Source organism: Gavialis gangeticus, unplaced genomic scaffold (genome assembly GCF_001723915.1).
Source record: "Gavialis gangeticus isolate Ggan-Ray unplaced genomic scaffold, GavGan_comp1, whole genome shotgun sequence".
In the NCBI taxonomy this organism is placed as follows: domain Eukaryota; kingdom Metazoa; phylum Chordata; order Crocodylia; family Gavialidae; genus Gavialis; species Gavialis gangeticus.
In genome coordinates, this window is record NW_017729004.1 from 51,686,537 (window position 1) to 51,704,922 (window position 18,386).

Sequence of the window (18,386 nt, forward strand, 5' to 3'; positions counted from 1 at the left end):
CCCCCTCCCTCAGGAATGCAGCCAGCTCCAGTTTCCTAAAGAGACAGGCTGAGGGTGTGGTCCCCTGTGTGCTGGGCCCATCCTAACTGAATGGTCACAGCACAGAGATTTAAATCACAGTGTCACAGGGCAAAGATTTTTGGGGAGAAACCAAGGTGGCTTTCTGCCACACAGCCCACCAGCACCTGGGCATGGTGGACGTGAACCACCCAGGCATATAGGCTTCTACGTGACAGAAAAGCAAAGGGGCAACTCGTGTCACTGTCAGGGAGTGTCAGCAGGGTGCCAGGCCTGCTGGCCAGTTCACCGGCCGCAGCCAGGGTGACTGGCAGCATGGGAAAAGTCTCACTTGGGGCATCTGTGGTGTGGGGGACCTGGCATGCCTGGAAATGGTCATCCAAGGTGGCTGCTGCCTCTTGTGGGAGGGCAGCCTGGATGTCACACAGGAGATGGCCCATGCTGTGGATGGAGCACATGTCTAGCCAGGTGGTAAGGGCCTCAGGTGAGAGCCAGGCTGACCAAGTGAGGTCAAGGAGATGACTCAGGCAGAGGACACATGCCTGGATGAGGGCGGCCATGAGGCTGGCGGAGGCGAGGCATGGCACAGGGCGCCTCAGGGCTGGGTTGTGCACCAGGGGCTCCCTCAGCAGCTGCAGGAACTACAGGTGCTGGGCCCAGGGCTGGAGGCAGAAGGTGGCCTGCCAGGCTCGTACCATGCTACAATAGAAAGCCAGGAGCACTGCCCAGTTCAGGATCATAAGGTCCAGCAGGAAGAGCTCCCAGTCGAAGCTGAGGGCCCCTACCCTCTGCAGGAACCAGCACTCCAATTGTTGCCAGCGTAGGCACTCCTCACCATAGAGGAGTTGCTGAAGGGCTTTCATGCAAAAGGCAACCATGTTGCCCACAAGGTCAACCAAGCTCTGGCCCCCCTCAGTGACAGGTAAGTAAAGAGCAGCTCATGGGAGCTAGTGGTGCCCATCCCAGAAAAAAATCTACCAGTAGAAGCTGAAGCCTCTTGAGTAGGTTCTGTGGCTGGTCATGTATGGCACACCAGTGCCACAGGGTCGCCACCACCAGGCTGTTTGCAATGAGGACACATCAGTGATAGGAGATGCTAGGTAGGTGCCAGCACCACCATTGTAGGTGGGCCTCCACCCCTTCCTCAAGGCTGTCCCAGTTGCATGCCGTGAAAGTTGGTGGCCCCAGGAACATGCCCAGGACCTTGAGGCCCTCACTGCACCAGGTGAGGTCCCCTGGCAAATCCAGGGGGGGGGTCGCGCTGATCCACGCGCCAAGCAGCAGGGTATCACTCTTGGCCCAGTTGATACAGGCCAAGGAGGCATGTTCATAGGCTCACTGGCAATCCGTCAGGGCCCACACATCTTCCTGGGTGTTAAGGAAGATGTCACATCATCTGCATATGCCAACAGCCAGAGTGGACGGCCAATGGATGGGCCCATGGCTGATAGCAAGGCCACACCACTTAGGTGGCACCACAGCGCATGCAGTAGCAGCTCAATGGCCAGGGCATAGACCATGCCCGACAGGGGGCAGCCCTGACAAATTCCCCTGCATGCGGGGAACAGGGCACAGAGCATGCTGTTCATCTTGAGCAGGCTGGAGGTGTCTTGGTACAAGACCTGGAGGGCCCCGGTGAAGAGGGGCCCGAAGCCAAAGGCCTCCAGGGTCTGGAAGAGGTAAGCGTGGCCCACCCAGTCGAAGGCCTTCTGATCCAAAGAGACAAGGATGATGTCTAGGCCAAAGAGTTCACTGGCTGTGACTGGGTTGCACACCAGAAACAGGCTCTGCTTAGGTCCAGTGATGGAGACCATGATGATGCAGAGGTGGGTTGCCAGCACTTTGGTAAGAATCTTACAGTCCACATGCAGCAGGGAGACCAGCCACCAATTCTTAATGCAGCCAAGGTCTCCCTTCTTGGGCAGCAGTGTGAGTACTGCTCAGAGGCAGCTGATCAGCAGAACCTTGTCGGCAAGACTCGCCTGGAAAACGCACAGGAGGCAGGGGCTGAGGAGAGGCCAGAAGGTGTTGTAGAACTCAGCAGGTAACCCATTGAGGCCTGGGGCTTTGCTGGAGGTGAGGCCAGCTGCCAGCTCTTCCAGAGACAATTCCCACTCAAGCTCGCTTGCCTCCAGGATACAGAGACATGGCACGCCCTTGTGGAGCTCCTGTGTGGCCTCAGGGCAGGACAACTCAGCTGCAAACAATTCACAATAGAAGGCAACGGCATACTCACATACTTTGCCCGGGTCTGTGATTTCCCAGCCCTCAGGGGTCTTGAAGTGATCTAAGATTTTGCTCCCTACCTGCTGCCACTCCAGGTTGAAGAAGAAGTGGGTTGGGGCATCAGTTTCTGCCAGCTCTTGGCAGCAGGTGCAGATCCTCACTCCATGGGCCACATTCTCCACCAAGTCATGCAGGCATTTCCTGTGGAACCGGAAGCTTTTGCGCAGCACTGCATCACTGCCAGCAGCCAGCAAGGGAGCCTTGAGCTCTGCCACATCTTCCTCCAGCTCTCAGATACCGCAGCGCAGTTCATTTTTAGCCAGCTGGGTGTACTGCTGGAAAAATGTCTGGATCTGTGCCTTGTCCACAACTCATCGTACCTTCCAGGAGGAGTAGCTCAGTCTCACAGCCTCCCAGCCCCAACAAAAGTGGGCAAAGCAGTCCTGGAAGTAGGTGTCTTGAAGCAGGCTTATGTTGAAGCATCATTAGGGTGCCCACGTGCAGGATCTCCCCAGCAGGCTCAGTTCACATCAGGCCACACCATGATCTGACAGGCCTGAGGGAACGATGTGGCCACTGCGCAGGAGTGGCAGATGGTGCTTGGTGACATAAAGGCAGTCAAGACAGGCCATGGTGAGACCACCAGCACTCAACCTGGCTCAGGTGTACAGATGTGTGTCAGGATGCAGGGCTCACCAGACATCAGTGAGGTCTGCGGTCTCCAGGACAGACTGCAGTTTGTGGGCTGAGGGCAGGTGAGGCTCAGGCCACGTGCCATCAAGTGAGGCATCAGTGGTGTAGTTAAAATCCCTGCCTATGAGGAGCAGGTCATCATCCTCACTAGCATTGCACAGGAGGGCAGCCAAAGTCTCAAAGAAACGACCCTGTCCTGGCCATCAGTGGGTGCATAGATGTTGACAAGTAGCAGGTGGTGTTGTGCTAGAGTAACACGGACAGTTAGCAGGCAGCCAGGGACGATCTCCCATACCACTGCCATATCATTCTGTAGTTGTGGCAATAGGAGAGTCATGACTCCAGTGCTAAGGTTGGTGCCATGGCTCAGGAACATGCCAAGCCACCTGGTTGAGCCTGTCAGAATGTGTCTCCTGGAGGAAGGTGATGGCCAGCTGCTTCTGGTGCAGGAGCTGCAGGATGGGCTCCCATTTCATCAGATCTCTCCACCCATTCATGTTAAAAGTGCCAATGGTTGTGGCTGCCATGGGTGTGGGTATGGGAGAGAAAGAGCAAAGTAAGGTGTAGATGGAAGAGCGAGCACCCAAGAGCAGAGCAAAAAAGCAGAGATAGGTCCAGGAAGGCCTATCATGCCCTACTCTACTCCAGGGACCCCTCCAGGCCCCACTCATCTCTCACCCACTGTGTGAGCTTCTGCAGATGGTAAGCCACCTTCTGAGTGTCTAAATCTTGTTGCATAAGTTTGGCCGCAGCTCTGGCAGCCTTGACAAAAAGTTTAGGATATGCGCACCACTGGGTGATGTGCCCCGCTACATTCTTCTGTCCTTGGTCTGTTTCAAAAAGGCCAGAAGACCCCCATAGTCAGGGCTGACCTGGGGGGCAGGGCAGTCTGCCAACATGGGCTGGACGTATCCGACAAAAATATGGTGAGGCTGCACCCCAGGTGGGAGTTCACTCACAAATGCAGTGTCTACACCCTTAATGTCTAGACACATCAGCCTCCTCTCATTGTCCAAGTCAAGGCTCTGGGAGAGTGATCCCCACCTTCTTGGGGGAAGAGAGGTCATCCTGCTCTTGAGGTTGCTTGTGAAAGTCAGAAAGCTCGATTTCCATCTCACTAGCTTCCTCATTCAATTTGGTCAGCTGGGATGTGACCAAGAGGTCAACAGACTCCTCTGCCACCCCCTGGGTCAGGCCTTGAGAAGAGAGGCATTCTGAATCACATTTACTGCTACCCAACTCCAGAAGCTGGGAGACAGGCAAGGGGTTGGTGACTGCCCCCTTCACTTCCCCCACCTCCAAGCCATCCCCATCCGTGACAGTCAGAGCAGGGTCAGGCTCTCCAGCAGGGGCCCCCCTGGCACCAGCCAAGGAGGGTCCCAGCAGGGGTGGGGTGTCCTGAGAGGTCCCCTTCACCTTCCTCTTTTTGTTCTTCTTCTTCCTAGTGGCAGGTGGCCCACCCTTCATAGGGGATGGGCCGGACTGTTCCTGGCCCACCTCCCTAGGGCCAGCCCACCTCAGACAAGGACGTGGTGGAGGGCGACCAGGAGGAGGCCCGAGCCCCATCATTCAATAGGGCCTTGGCACCACAGTCACTGGCCACCCCAGCTGCCTCAGCCGGGGAAGTCAGGGCAGGCAGGGGCAAGTGGCCAGGGAATGGCCAGGGCAGGCTGGAGAGGTCAGGGCAGGCAGGAGGCATCAGCCCCTCCACTTGGTGGGGCCTCTGCCCTGGGGAGATGGGCACCATAGGTGGAATGGGTAGGGGAGAGGGCTGGGGAGTAGTCCCAGCCCCTCCGCTGAATGGTGCTTTCACACCAGAGACCACAGCCCTCCCAGATGGAACGGAGTGAAAGAAGTTCGGGAACAGCTCCCAGCCTCACTGGGTGGGGCCTGTGTCCCAGAAGTGGATGCGCCATCCATTGGCACCACTGCAGTCACCAATGTTCTGGCCACTTTCCCCCGCAGGCACTGGGCTGCCAGTCAGGAAGAGCTACCACACTGGAAACACGTGGTCCAAGGGAAAATAAAGCACAAACCTCCACCTGTTGAACATGAGGATCAAGGAGTAAGGCAGAGACTGCGGGCCTTCCCTGAGGAGCATGAAAACCTGACTTCAAAAAGACAGGACATGCTTCAGCTTCCGGTCCTTGCTTCCAATCGTCAGTCGGTGAAAGGGACTCATAGGAACCCCATAGGGCTCTAGTTGCTTGACCAGCTCCCTGTCAGTCACGTGTGGGGGCACACTGGAAATCACCACCCTCACTGCCTGGGTGTCTAGAGGCATGACAAGATAGTGTATGCCGGTGATGTTCAGGCCCTCTGTGCACACCCTGTTGACAAGGGTGGAAGCACTCAGGTAAATCACTGGGACCATGTTAACAGACTTGCATAACATATGTTACACTGTCCCGGGAGACCAGGTAGGGCACCTATGAAGACCTCGACCCTAACATAGGGAAGGGTGTGAACCCTCAAGCCATGGGTAAGAGGGAGGTCTTGAGAAGCATCCCCATGCCAGGTGCTGGGTGTAGGAGCAGCCATTTCTGCTAGGACAGAGCTAATTTCAAAAGCCAAAGCTAGGGAATAAAGAAAAAGTTGTGTATATTAACTACAAAGATAAGTGTCTGGGAATACGGCCAAAAAAGATGAAAATTAAAAGTTAAGTGTCCAGAGGGGAGGTGGGGAAAGGGGGGAAATGAAAGAGTCAGGAGGCTTATGGCAGTTAGGAATAAAGCGGAAACAGAAAAAAGGCGGGGATTGAGAGTACCCCTCAAAAGGCAAGATATAGAAAAAGATAACTCCCTTCAACAAACAAGCAGAAGATAAAGAAAGAAAGAAAAAGAAACAGTAAGAAAAAAGCTGGAAAGTAGCAGCTTGCAGACAAACCAGAAGTAAAGGGGGAGGGGATAGAGAGCAGAGAAAAAGAATAAACAACACTGCGAAAATACAAGAAAACAATCAAAAAGGGAAATAAACAGGAGCAAGAGACCTTTAGACAGGTGGGAGTCAGAAAAGAAAAGAGATAGGAATCCAGGGAGTCTTACGCTCAGGATCACCCAACGCAGCTCCAAGCAAGCCTTGTCTGAAGTGTCCAAAGTAGAAGAAAGGAAGGAAGGAAGGGAAACCTAACAACCTAGATTTTTTCTGAGGAAATGGTATGAGACAGACTAGGCACATCTACACGAGATACTACATCACCGTAGTGACAAGCTATGGTGGCGTAGCTTGTCACTATGGCAACATAGCGTCAGCAGGCACAAACCATGATGCCAATTCTACTGCACAGTAGCAATGAGCTATGTTGTTGCTACTGCTCAGTAGGGTCAGAAACAACCTGTGCGCTGCCAGAACTGCACAGTACTAAATGACTAGAGCAAGTAGTAAATGACCGCGCACTAACAACTGCGCAGTCAGGGGCACGTGTAGATGCACCCACTGAGTTGCATTTTGATGTTGTCCAAAAACCCTAGCACTGCATAACATAACATCTGACATAATATCTTACAGAAATGGTTAGAAACAAGTGCAGTATCTCCCCTACTCTGATCAGAACATACATGCTCCAGGTAAAGGGCAAACCTTCTTGAGGCTTTGCTTAATTCTTAAATACAGCCACACATAAGCATCAGCCTATGTTATCTCCACAGTTTTTGGATACTCTCTGAAAATCCTCTCTACACCAGAACCTCCTTTTCTATAGCCTTAGTAGTATCCAGCTTCTCCTATCCTCTATGCTGGTTAAAACTAATAGGGTATAGCAGATAGAACTCAGCAGTATCTAAACCGAACTTGCATGCAGGGTTCAAAAACCTGGTAAGAGAAAGTCTCAATTCAGAAGCCCTGCAGGGTCTTAGCATCCAACAGCTTGCAACAGCAAAATGTAACTTGCCCCAGTGGAATGTATAAGAGCCAGTTCAAAATAAAAGCGAACAGTTGGATACATTGCTACATTCTATAATGCTAGGCTGGCATTCCAGTCTGGGTATTTTGTAATAGCTTACAAATAAAGAGAAAATAAACATAATGATACCCTTCAGACTGTGGCACAGCTAGACAAGATACAATGTTTTTATTTCCTACAGTAACTTTGAAAACTTACCCTGCAATCAGAATACTGACACTAATACTGAAGGAAACTCAAGCCAGTGCAGAGCCATACTCAAGCTGTTAATATATGTCTTCAATGGGGGTGCAGGGCCTTCTGTTGATTAGCTGCACAGGGCTAATTTTCATTCTCCATAGCTGCTTACTGTCACTGTATCCTGTTAACGGGGAATGTTACCCACCGTCACTTTGACTGAGGATGCTTCAGAATACATGTTCATGAGAACCTACATAAAAGAGACCTCGGTCTTTAATACTTGTCTCACTTGTGGGAGAAGCACAATTCCTGAGTATGCCAGTTGCAAAGTAAAACATAAGGGATACATCCAGATGAGTGTGTGCATGGCTGTTGCAGCATCTTAAAACTGCATATTTGCTGTGCAGACTCTAAATTTGATGCCGGGAAGTCCCAGTATCAAAAAAAAAAAGCCCGCTGAAAAAAAGTGGTGCAGGGCACACTCCTGGAGCCTACCCTGAAACAACTGGAGGCTGAGTCCAGGCTGGAGCATCTCTATGGCTTTCCCCTTCCCCTGCTTAGGGAAACAAGGCAAGGCTGCAGCAGTGACCCAGACCCAGGCATCATCCCAGGTAAGTAGGGACATGGGGGTGGGGGTGGAGGAACTGCGTGGGGGCATGGGTCCCCCGTCCACCCCACACACAGTGCACAGTCCCCCCGCTCCACGGCAGCAGCAGCAGTGGCCATCGGGTGCTCAGGGCCCACTGCTGGTAGAGTCCCCACACAGTGCAGTATGGCTCCAGCCACCTGAGACCCAGCGCTACCTGTGCCTTCGGGCAGGACCAGGCCACTTTTGCGTCACCCAGGGTCCTGGCACCACATGCAGGGGCCACACATTGGGCTGGGTCAGGTCCTGCCTCCATGAAGCCAACCCAGTATGAAAGCACATGGGACACTTAGAAGCAGGACCCAGCCCAGCCCGATGCGTGGACAGGAGCTGCCGGTGATGGCAGGAGCTGTCCTGGTCCTGTTCAAAGTCGTGCACTAGCAGGGCAGGCTGGGCTGGACCGGGCCGGGCCAGGCCAAGTCCATTCGCCATGTGCAGAACCTGGGTCAGACAGTGCTGCATGGCCATGGGGCTGTGCCTGCAGTAAGCCATGGCCCCAGTGGCCTGACTGGCTGCTACTGCCAGCACCAAGGGCTGTGGGCCATGGGGTGGGGGCATCCAAATCTCTGGGGAACCCAGAGGAACACAGAACCCAAATCTGTGTTCTTCTGCTATTAAAATAAAACACCACTATATAGAGAGAGATCAGTTGGGCGATATTTTATTGATATACTTACAAATTTAAAACAATTTGGAAGCCTACCAGTGACGCTATTATCATACTAAAATGAATTCTAAATATCTGTACACTTTGGCATTTGCTTTTAGTTTATCATGGAAAAATCAGAGCTGCCCCTGCCCCCTGTTGGAACCAAATGAAGGCCCCAAGGTCACGGTAGGCCGGGCAGTGGCTCGGATACGAGACAGGCAGGATTATTGGCGAGGAGTTCTGAGGCACGAGATAAGTATGGTTTCAAACAAAGATGGATTTATTGACTTACGCTTGTGAGGCATAGGTGCTGATGCTTTCTTCAGTTACAGTTAAACGATAAAAAACAAAAGGGTCTGTTGGCCTACGGGGTTCACTAGCAAGCCCTTGCGTTCTACCCCCAAAGGGATAGGTGCGGCTGCCCACTAGCTAGTCCCAGGGCTGGTCAACAGCTTATAGTTGGAATACAAACAAACAAAACTGTAACTCGTAGAACGATGAACGATGTCATGACGCCAGTCCAGTGATGGACAACGGATGATCAAAAGACAAAGCCGAGGTCGGGAGCCGAGATGTGGAGAAGTGGAGATGCAATCGAGGTAAGTAGGGATGATCCGCGTCGTGGTCAGCAATCGGTGCCAATGTTAGTCGAGAGCCAGGAGATCAGTGCTAGGAACGAGACGAGGTCGAAGACGAAGCGAAAATCCAAGCGGGAGGAGACTGATAGGCCGAGGAGCCTTACTGAGGAACAGTCCCTGCTGAACAGCCTCTGTTCTCAGTCAAGTGGGTCTCCCCCCCAGGAAGGGGTTTACAAATCTTTTATAGCAGCCTTGTAGCCAATCAGGCCGCTATTCTGATGGAAATTTCTGGACCAATTACATCATGCTCTGGTTGTGACTGAGCATGTGTGTATCAGATTCTGTGAGAGACTGAGCATGCACCTGAGGGAAAAGTAGGTCACGCATGATTGACAGGTCCCGAGGTCACCCAGGGGGCACATGCTGGGTGAGCCCTGGAATTTTCCACTCAAAGAACACATGTCAGTTCCAGCCCTTCTGTGTTGTCAGCATACAGTGAAAAGTTTTACCCCGACACCCCCTTCACTCACCAGGATGTGGGGCACTGAGCAGCACTGATATGCCAGTGCCCTGCCCTGCCCTTGCCCATTATTCTTAACTGACAGCCCCTTGCCCCCAGACCCCCTCACTCCTTGCTTGCAGGTCCTGCTTGCCCCTACTAGCTCCCTCTCAACCACAGCTCCATCCCAGCACCAAGACATGAGTCCAGCTGCAGCTGTTCCACTTGCTATTTTGTGGCTCTGAGTGGTGCCAGCCCTTACTGTTCTGCTCCCTGCACCTGTGCCCAGGCCCCAGCGATGCCCATGCTGTTTCTTGACTGGGGCTTAGGGACTGTGCTGGGCAAGGCCCTTCCCTCCCAGCCTGGTCTCCCCCTGCACAGGCTGCTTTAGGGGGACAAAGGGGCTCTAAGCCCAGCTTTGGGGTCCTCTCCTACCTGAAGTGCTCCCCCAACCCCGGCCCCCATCTCTCTCTCTCACACACACACTCCCTTGCTGCCACCTCCACCCTTACTCCAGCCCATCACATACCCAAGTCATTTCTGGGACCAGGAACACCCCCAAGCTAGGGCTCCATGTCCCAGCACCAGCGAAGGGATCCACAGATGCAGTTTTCCCTGCAGCCATGGCTCCTGCTAGCAGGTCCCATCCCATTTGGTAACTGGGTACACAATTTGGTGTGTGATTTGTGAGGGGGATGTGGGGTTTTCAGGGGAAGGGGTGTGGGAGAGTTGGTGTAGGGTTTGTGGGGGGTTTGTGGGTGAGTGTAGGGTTTGTGGAGGTGAGGTTTATGGGGGGTATGGGGCTTGTGCAGGTATTTGAGGTATGTAGGGTTTGTGAGTGTGAGGTTTGTGGCTGGGTTTGCAGGAGTCATGTGGGGTTTGTGGGTGGATTGTGGTGGGAGTGGAAGTGGGAGGGACTGTGGTGGAGGGGATGCTCAGGAGGGGTAGGTGCCCTGCTCACCCCCCCACACACACACAGCACACAGTCCCACCGGGCCCATAGCCCCACCTGCAAGAGCAGCAGCAGTGGCCATTGAGGTGCTCAGGGCCTGCTGCTGACTGGCACAGCCCCCAGCAGCACAACATGGCCCCAGCCACCTGGTGCTGGATGGGCACCTCGCATGGGGGCCACACACCCTCAGTCCCAGCTGGGTCCTGTCCTCATGTGCCCCGTGTGCCATCGAGCCAGGCCACCTCCATGCAGGCAGGACCCAGCTAGGCCTGAGAGTATGCAGCCCCTACATGTGGTGCCAATCTAGCACCAGGTGGCCGGGGCCATGCTGTGCTGCTGGGGACTCTGCCAGTCAGTAGCAGGCCCTAAGCATGCCAATGGCCACTGCTGCTGGTCCTGTAGTGGGGCTGTGGGTTGTGTGGGGTTCTGTGCACTATGTGTGGGGGGAAGGGACCCATCCCTCCTGAGCAGTCCTCCCACCACCACAGTCCCCCCCACAGCCTCATAGTCAGGGGGCTCTGTCAGTCTGTAATGGTACCTGAGGCTGTGGTGGGGTTGGGTGGGGTGCTGTGGGTCTAGCGGGGGGCTGTGCACCAAGCTGTGGGGGGGGCAGAGGACCCACCCCTCCCAAGTTGTCTTCCCTCCACTATCCCCACACACATACACACACACACACACACACACACACAATCCCTCCCCCACAGTCCCCCCCACAGTCCCACAGGAAGCCCACAGTCTCCCCCACCCTCATGTCCCTACTTACCTGGGACAGCACCTGGGTCTGGGCCACTGCTGCAGCCTTGCCCTACTCCTATTTGCCCCAGCATGCTGAGGCAGTGTGCTGGGGCAGTAGGGCACTGGGCAACCATAGAGATTCCCTGACCAGGTGCCAGAGCATCTTTCTGGAGGCCCCAGCTTCCGGTTGATTCAGAGCATGCTCTCCAAGCTCCCCTGCACTGGTTTTTTTCAGCATTTTTTTTTTTTTTGATACCTGGATTGCCAGGTATCAAATGTAGAGTCTGCTCTGCAAATATGCAGGTGCAGGGAACATTTTTTAGTTCCCAGCGTGCCTCTTGCATCATCTCAAACTGCTTTGAGACACCGCAACAGGCACATGCAGGCTCACCTGGATGTGCCTGGGTGTGCCCAAGATATATTGCTTTTGTGTCTGTTGTCTGTGCATTTGCTTTGTCATACTAGTTTTCCATTATTTAATTGTTTTGTGCATCCTTTCTTTGTTTATAGAAAATATAAGCATAAAATCAATGCCATTATTCTACCCTGCTTGCAAGAATGTGATACCTTTGCAAGAGAAGAAATACAGAAAAGCAGGGCATTCAATAGGAAAGACAGTTTATTATGCATGCATAGCTAAGTATGTGCTTGTTGCAGGGATGTTTTAGAACAGTACATCTTGAACAGTTGTGATAAGAATTGCCAGAATTAAAGCAGGAGTTTTATGAAGAGAATAAAAAAGGCAACTACTGCAGAAATTACTTCAGTTCATTGAACTCTGTGCATTTTATCTGGGGTAGGACCACAAATTATGATATTCATTATTAGACTGGGCTAGAATCTAAAACAGAAAAATGAGAGACAAAAGTGGTGATCATTAAATTATACAACTTGTCATAAACTCACATATTATTGTAAGTAGCCTCTTCTTTTATGGCATCTTAAATAAAACTTAAGAAACTACAAAAAGATGCTTTTTAGCTGTAACAGTAAAGGCAAAAAGCCCTACAACAAGAGCTCTGAGCATCCATACCAATTTACAGTACTTGTTCTAATAAGATTTGAGCTTTTCAGTCTATTCCAAGTTATTATTATGCTGGGTGATGGAGCCATAGGTTTACTCAAAGTGATTCATGAAAATGCAGCTCATTAACAGAATAAGACTCACAGGAAACACTACTTTTTCCCTTTCCAAACAGCACAGTATATACAACACAGTATTTGTTAGATTTGCTGTTTTCTTGTAATAGTTTATGCTAGCAATTTGCTTGATTCCAGTGGGAGCATGCATATATACCTCTACTCAGCTGTGATTCTCTCTCAGTAGAGTTTGGCCTACACAAATTATCCCAAGCTTACATACAGAAATCTATGTAAAAAAATAGCCAAGTACCATGGAAATTATAGCTACATACAAAAGACAAATGTGTAAAATGAGACTGATGTCTGAACTCAGGAGAAAAGGTTGATAAGCATAATCAGGTAGCAGAAGTAATGAGTTCTTTTCTTTTTTGTGTAGTATAGCAAGCATTGGGGAAAGCTTTTCCTTCTTTCTACCTCCTATGATCATACTTTGTTTGATTTCTTTTTCTTAATTGTATTGTTTTCAAATACCTCTTCCCAGTGAAAGTGATCAGAGTGTTGTCTTTGTGCAGTGAGTGGAACACAGGGCTGCAACTCAGGAGTCTGAGTTTTTTTCTGATACTTCCCTTTGCATGCAAGGTACCCTTCAGCAAGTTTCAGCAAGAGGGTGCATCTACAAGAGACATTTACTGAGGAGTAAATTAATTAGCTCCACAGTAAACATCTTGCACCTACATGTGCAGTGCTCTTAGGCAGGAGTAAACTAACTCCACAGCAGGATAGTACATGTATCCTTTACAAGTACCATCCTGCTATGAAATTTTTTACTTTGCAGCACCACACATATAGATGCTGACGTGGCTTTCTTGGGTGCAAAGGTGCTTCAGTGTTGTGGCTGTCTGCCAGCTAGTCCCACACTGAAGCACCCTTATGCTCCAGCCAGCTCCTCTGAAGCATGTTGAGCCAGCTAAGAGCAGCCCCGGGCTGGCAGGGTGATCTCTGGGGCCCTCTGCCAGCTGGGGCTGCTCTGGCCTGACTCAACATGCTGCAGTTCTGGGTGCACATTCAAACAGCACACCTGGGAGCAATAAACTCCAGTGCGATAAATGCCACAGTTTATTGCTTCACATTACATGCACATATAGATATGCCCAGTCTCCCCTTGTCTGAATTGGGGTGAAAATGTTTCATTAGGAGAAAAAAAATGATTATAGGAGCTACATGTCATTAAGTTCACATTAACTTCTTTGGTGTGGAAAATATAACATCTTACCCTGTATTCCATACTCAGCAAAACTCTTATTGAAGTTAATTGATATTAGTATTTATTACTTCTTTGCCTGAGGTGCCAGATCAGATTTTGTCCCCTCTGATAGCTGGTTTCATTCCAACGTAAAAGTTCTTCTCAACACTATCCTTAGTATGGCAGAGTGACACATTGTCTACACTGGCCTATGTATCTCATAGTTTGCAATTGCAATAATATCTGGAAGATATTTCATGTGACTTTACATGATTAGGGACTGCCAGATTTGGCCTGTTGTAGGATTTATTTGTGTGGGCCTGTTGTAGGATTTATTTCCTAGAGATGTGGACCAAATCCACAAAAGATTTTAAACACTTAAGATATTTTAGTATCTAACCCCATAATTTAGATCCTTAAACCCCCACTCAGCTGCTACCTAATCCTGTAGGCATCCAAGCTTTTATCAGTAATATCACCAAGATAGATGAGTGTCTGCTTCTGGGCAAGCCTCAGGTCACTTATAGCACTAGGTCCCTATACACCCAACTCTCATCTGAGCCTCATCAGGATTCACAGACCAGGCGTTCCTCACCTACACAGGCCATTTCAGTAAGCATTCTTAGAGCACACTTAAGCCCTACTTTAGTTGGTGAATGTGAACCTCTTTAAGTCAACAGTCTAGTGATTAGACCATTTATCTGAGATAAAGGAGACTCAGGTTCACATTTCTTTCTTGCATTTATGGGCTTCCTTTTGCAAAAAAAAAGGCTTTGGGCAAGCACTTAAATCAGGGGCAGACAAACTACGGCCCACTGGCTGGATCCAGCCCACCAAGCACTTTTATCCAGTCCGCAGGGCCCCCCAACGGATTTTGCCCTGCCAAGCTCTTTCATCCACGAGGGTGGGAGTGAGGTGCCCATGTGTATACGTAGCCCCAACAATGTACCCTGTTGCCTTGCCCCCACCCTTGTGTGTGGAAGGGCCCCCTTGGCCAGCATGCAGCTTCTGTACAGGGCTGCTGCTGCTGCAGCCCCTGGGACCTGTTCACTTCCCTGGTCTTCTGCTGGCTTCTGGCAGCAAGTAGGGAGGCAGTGGGGGTGGGGCTGCAGATGGAAGTCAGCCTGGAGCATGGGGCTGTGGCTGGTGGCAGCACATAGCCTGTACCTAGGGAGACAGGTGGTGGCAGCAGCATAGACCTGGGGTGGGCAGCGTGTTGGTGTGAGGGAAGCTGGGGAGTGTGGGGACCCCCCACATCCCTCCCATGTTGCACAGCCCCAGCAGGTGGTGGCAGCAGCAACAGGCAGGGCACTCAGGGTGCAGACGCCTGGTGGGGCACGGCTTCGGCCAGCGCTGCAAATCGCAGTGAGGGGTACAGTCTCCATGTGGCTGCCTGTATTGCTTGTGCTCCCTACCACTCAAGCACAGCACTTGCACTAGCATAGCAGGGAAGGAAGCCTCACATGCTGGACCAGGTGCCTTCCCTGCCAGGGCTGCACAGCACCAGAGAGAAACTTGAGGCTCCGGAACTAACTGGCTTCCCTGCCTTGAGCGTCATACCCTGCGGGGAAGGCAGCCAGCTCCAGCACCTGCAGCTTCTCTCCGGTGCTGTGCAGCCCCAGCAGGGAAGGCACCTGGCTCCAGCATGTGGGGCTTTCCTCCCTGCTGTGCTAGAGCAGGGGCTGCGCATGAGTGGCAGGAAGTGCCAGTGATATTGGCAGCCACGTAGAGGCTGTGCCCCTTGCTGCAAGGTGCAGCACTGGCTGGAGCTGAGCCCTGTTGGGCGCCTGCGCCCTGAGCGCCCTGCCTGCTGCTGCATCATGGAGGGAGTGTGGGGGGTCCTCACACACCCCCAACCTCCTTCACACCCACACCCTGCTCCCAAAATCCTCCACATATACACAACCCTCAACATACCCTATGCCCCCCCAGACACAGCCAAACCCCCATTCAACCCCCCCACACACCCACATCCTACCACAGGCCCTTTCCCACACCCCTCCACACCCCACCATATATATCCACCATACACACACATCACATATACCACATACGCATACCTCCACACACACCGCACACACATACCACATGTGCTACATGCCCATACCACACATACCACACACACACACACCATACACTCCCACACACCCATACCACATATACCACATACACACACCATGCACACACCATGCACGCACACGCACCTTCCCCCCACAATAAACAAAACTAAGAATTTAGTTTTGAGTTATTATGCAATCACTTTTATATAAACTACGCAAACACAAATCATGACAAAAATATTTTTTGTAATAAAGTTAAAAGATGTTATAGTAGGTGTTTGACTTTTAGCGTATGGTTTGGTTTTTTTCTGGTTCCAGGATGGCAACCTCCTCTTCCAAAAGGAGCATTTCTGGGAGGCAAGGGGAAGGACTTTAGGTGGCAATGGTCAGGGGCTAGGGGGTGGGACTTTTGGTCCCGATATGGCGGCAAGGGGGGAGGGCAACTGTCAAGGGGTGGGACTACTCTTGCAGCCTTTGACAGCATACAATTCAGTATGGGTCAGGTTTTATAAGGCTCTTTTGAGTCTGAAGTATAAGCTTATGAAGTCAGATGACAAGAGGATTTAGAAATGAAGCTGCAGATGGACCCATACATCAAATATGACCACTGCTGCTTTTTTATTTCTCTCAATAAAATATGTACTGTAATTCTGGCAAATATTGTCACAACCACTGTGCCACACGAGCAGATTACTTTGAATTTACAAAGAATCTCACATTGAATTCACAATTGAAATTTACTGTATCTGGCCAATAGATGAAGTTCTGTAGCCAGCACTTTGAAATTGCATTCTCCGTGTCTCAGATGGAAAGGAAAACGTACATCATAGCATTAGTTGAACTTGGCAGGAGTTTTTGTTCACATCTGCACATTGCTTTCATGATGTAAATACAGACCCACATTTAAGTACTGAATTGTTTTAGACATGTTTCCATATCAACCTAAAAACATACTGTGACTGAGGTATTGTGACTGGGGTATTAATGAATACAAGCAGAGCCTCTCCCTGTGTACATAAAGAAATAGGGTAAGAGAAATGTTGCATCCACAGTGGTCCAAGAAATATACAAGAAGCAAGGGGGCTTTTAGTAATACTGGTTTTATTGGACCAAATGTACAACTGGGAGAAATGCTAAGTTTGGGGGCTTAAAATGTTTTTCCTCGTGTCCTGGAAAGAAGGAAGTACAAAACAGGAATTAGGGTTCTTTTTATGTGGACAGTGAGAACTGATAAGAACATTATCACTTGGACATTTGTATGGTTTGTTTGTGTTATTCTGGGGTGAGTGGAGATTGTCTGCACTACCAACCTTCCATAAAATTATTGCTACCATTTATCTCAAGGTTAGTAAGAACCACCTCACTGTTGTCCAGCATTGGGTTAAGAAATAAATGCACCCTATCTTGAAATACTCAATGATTTATTATGACTTTGTAACATATGTATGCTTATACTTAGTACAAAGGAATGACCTTCTGAAATTAGAGTTAAATGTAATGGAAGAAATTCACTGATCATGGAAATATATCAATTTGTGTTGGTTTAAGGAAAAAGGTCTGAGCAAGTAAGTCTGAGAGGCACGTGGCATTCTGTATGCATGTACACTTCTGTGTTTATGTATATGTGTGCACATGTACATGCAAAACTAAGGACTTACATAATGAGGGAGTGAATGAAAGGAAATGTAATTAACAGTTGAGTGCATTATAAAATCGCTTCAACACGCATCAAGACACATTCTGTTAAGCTCTTCCTTTTGCACGTTCTCATCAACTCTTTCTCTGTTACACTTGCTTTGCCCACTTCCTGCATAACAAATCATAGATTACAGAGATCTTCTTATCAGCACATACCTGACATGTTACCTACACAACCATTTATTACATCACAGAACTTGGTCTCAGGAGTTCTCTGCAAGGTAAATCCATTTACATCAAGTCAAATGTAATCAGTGATACAATAAAATTAGTAATTGGGCAATATTACTAGTGGGCCAGATTCTACTTTCATTTATACTACCATAAAAAAGAAACTAGTGGCATGTTAATATAAAAGCAGCATAACTCCACCTATAATTTTCTTTTTTTTCACTCAAGAGCAGATATTTAAAAGAGGCTTTAAATACTGGAAAGAAATGTTATTTGCTCATTGTAAGTTCCTTGAGTCTTCTGTTTTAAATAGTACCTATGTTAGAAAGCTTACACACATATATTTATTAATAAACATGCTAAGAAGATAGTACACTAATCCATAACTCTGGTATTTTTGGAGATGATTAATGTCTACAATTAAATCCATAAAGCACTTTTGCTGACTACCATGGTTTATATTTAATAAAAAAAGAAATACCAGTAGGGAATCACATTTAAAAAATAAATTAAAAGCTTAGAAAAGACATTTCAAGATTTAAGATCTATTGATATTTAAGACAGTGAGGGCCCCTAAATGAAGTTAAAACATTTAATGCTTGTAATTTTGGACTTGAGACTTCCAAATTTATATTTGTAATAGATAACAGTGGAGCCAAAAACATCCTTTTAGACAGCAAGAAGCAAAACTGGATCATCTTTCTGAGACTGGGAACATTTTATATTGGCATATAATTCAAATCCTTTTGGTAAATAAATGTAGAATTGAATGAGTTCACGGGATTAATTGATGCCCCAGGAGGCCTCATGAAACAGCATCAACTGTAATCAGCTACTTGAATTGTTGTTTCAGGAAGCCTCAGGTCTCTATGGCACCACTAGAAGTGCTCGTTACTGTCTTGATAATGTATTCCCAACCTAGTGCATATAATAGAATTAGCTCTACATTTTGAAGTTTATTCATTTGAGGGCAGATGAGGATGGAACATCTTTTATTATTCAACAAAATATTTATTTAAGATCTTTTGTGCCCTAGACAATGGCAGAATTTTAA

At 49.4% G+C, this 18,386-nt stretch overlaps 1 protein-coding gene across 1 annotated transcript in view; it reads left to right on the forward strand.

Annotated features, from left to right (window-relative positions):
* Nucleotides 1-8,885: 8,885 nt before the first annotated feature.
* ZNF804B (zinc finger protein 804B) overlaps nucleotides 8,886-18,386 on the forward strand; it is a 95,229-nt gene continuing 85,728 nt past the window's right edge. The window contains exon 1 of the mRNA XM_019507968.1: nucleotides 8,886-8,912. Coding sequence (XP_019363513.1) covers nucleotides 8,886-8,912 — 27 coding nt within the window. The remainder of the gene's footprint in view (nucleotides 8,913-18,386) is intronic.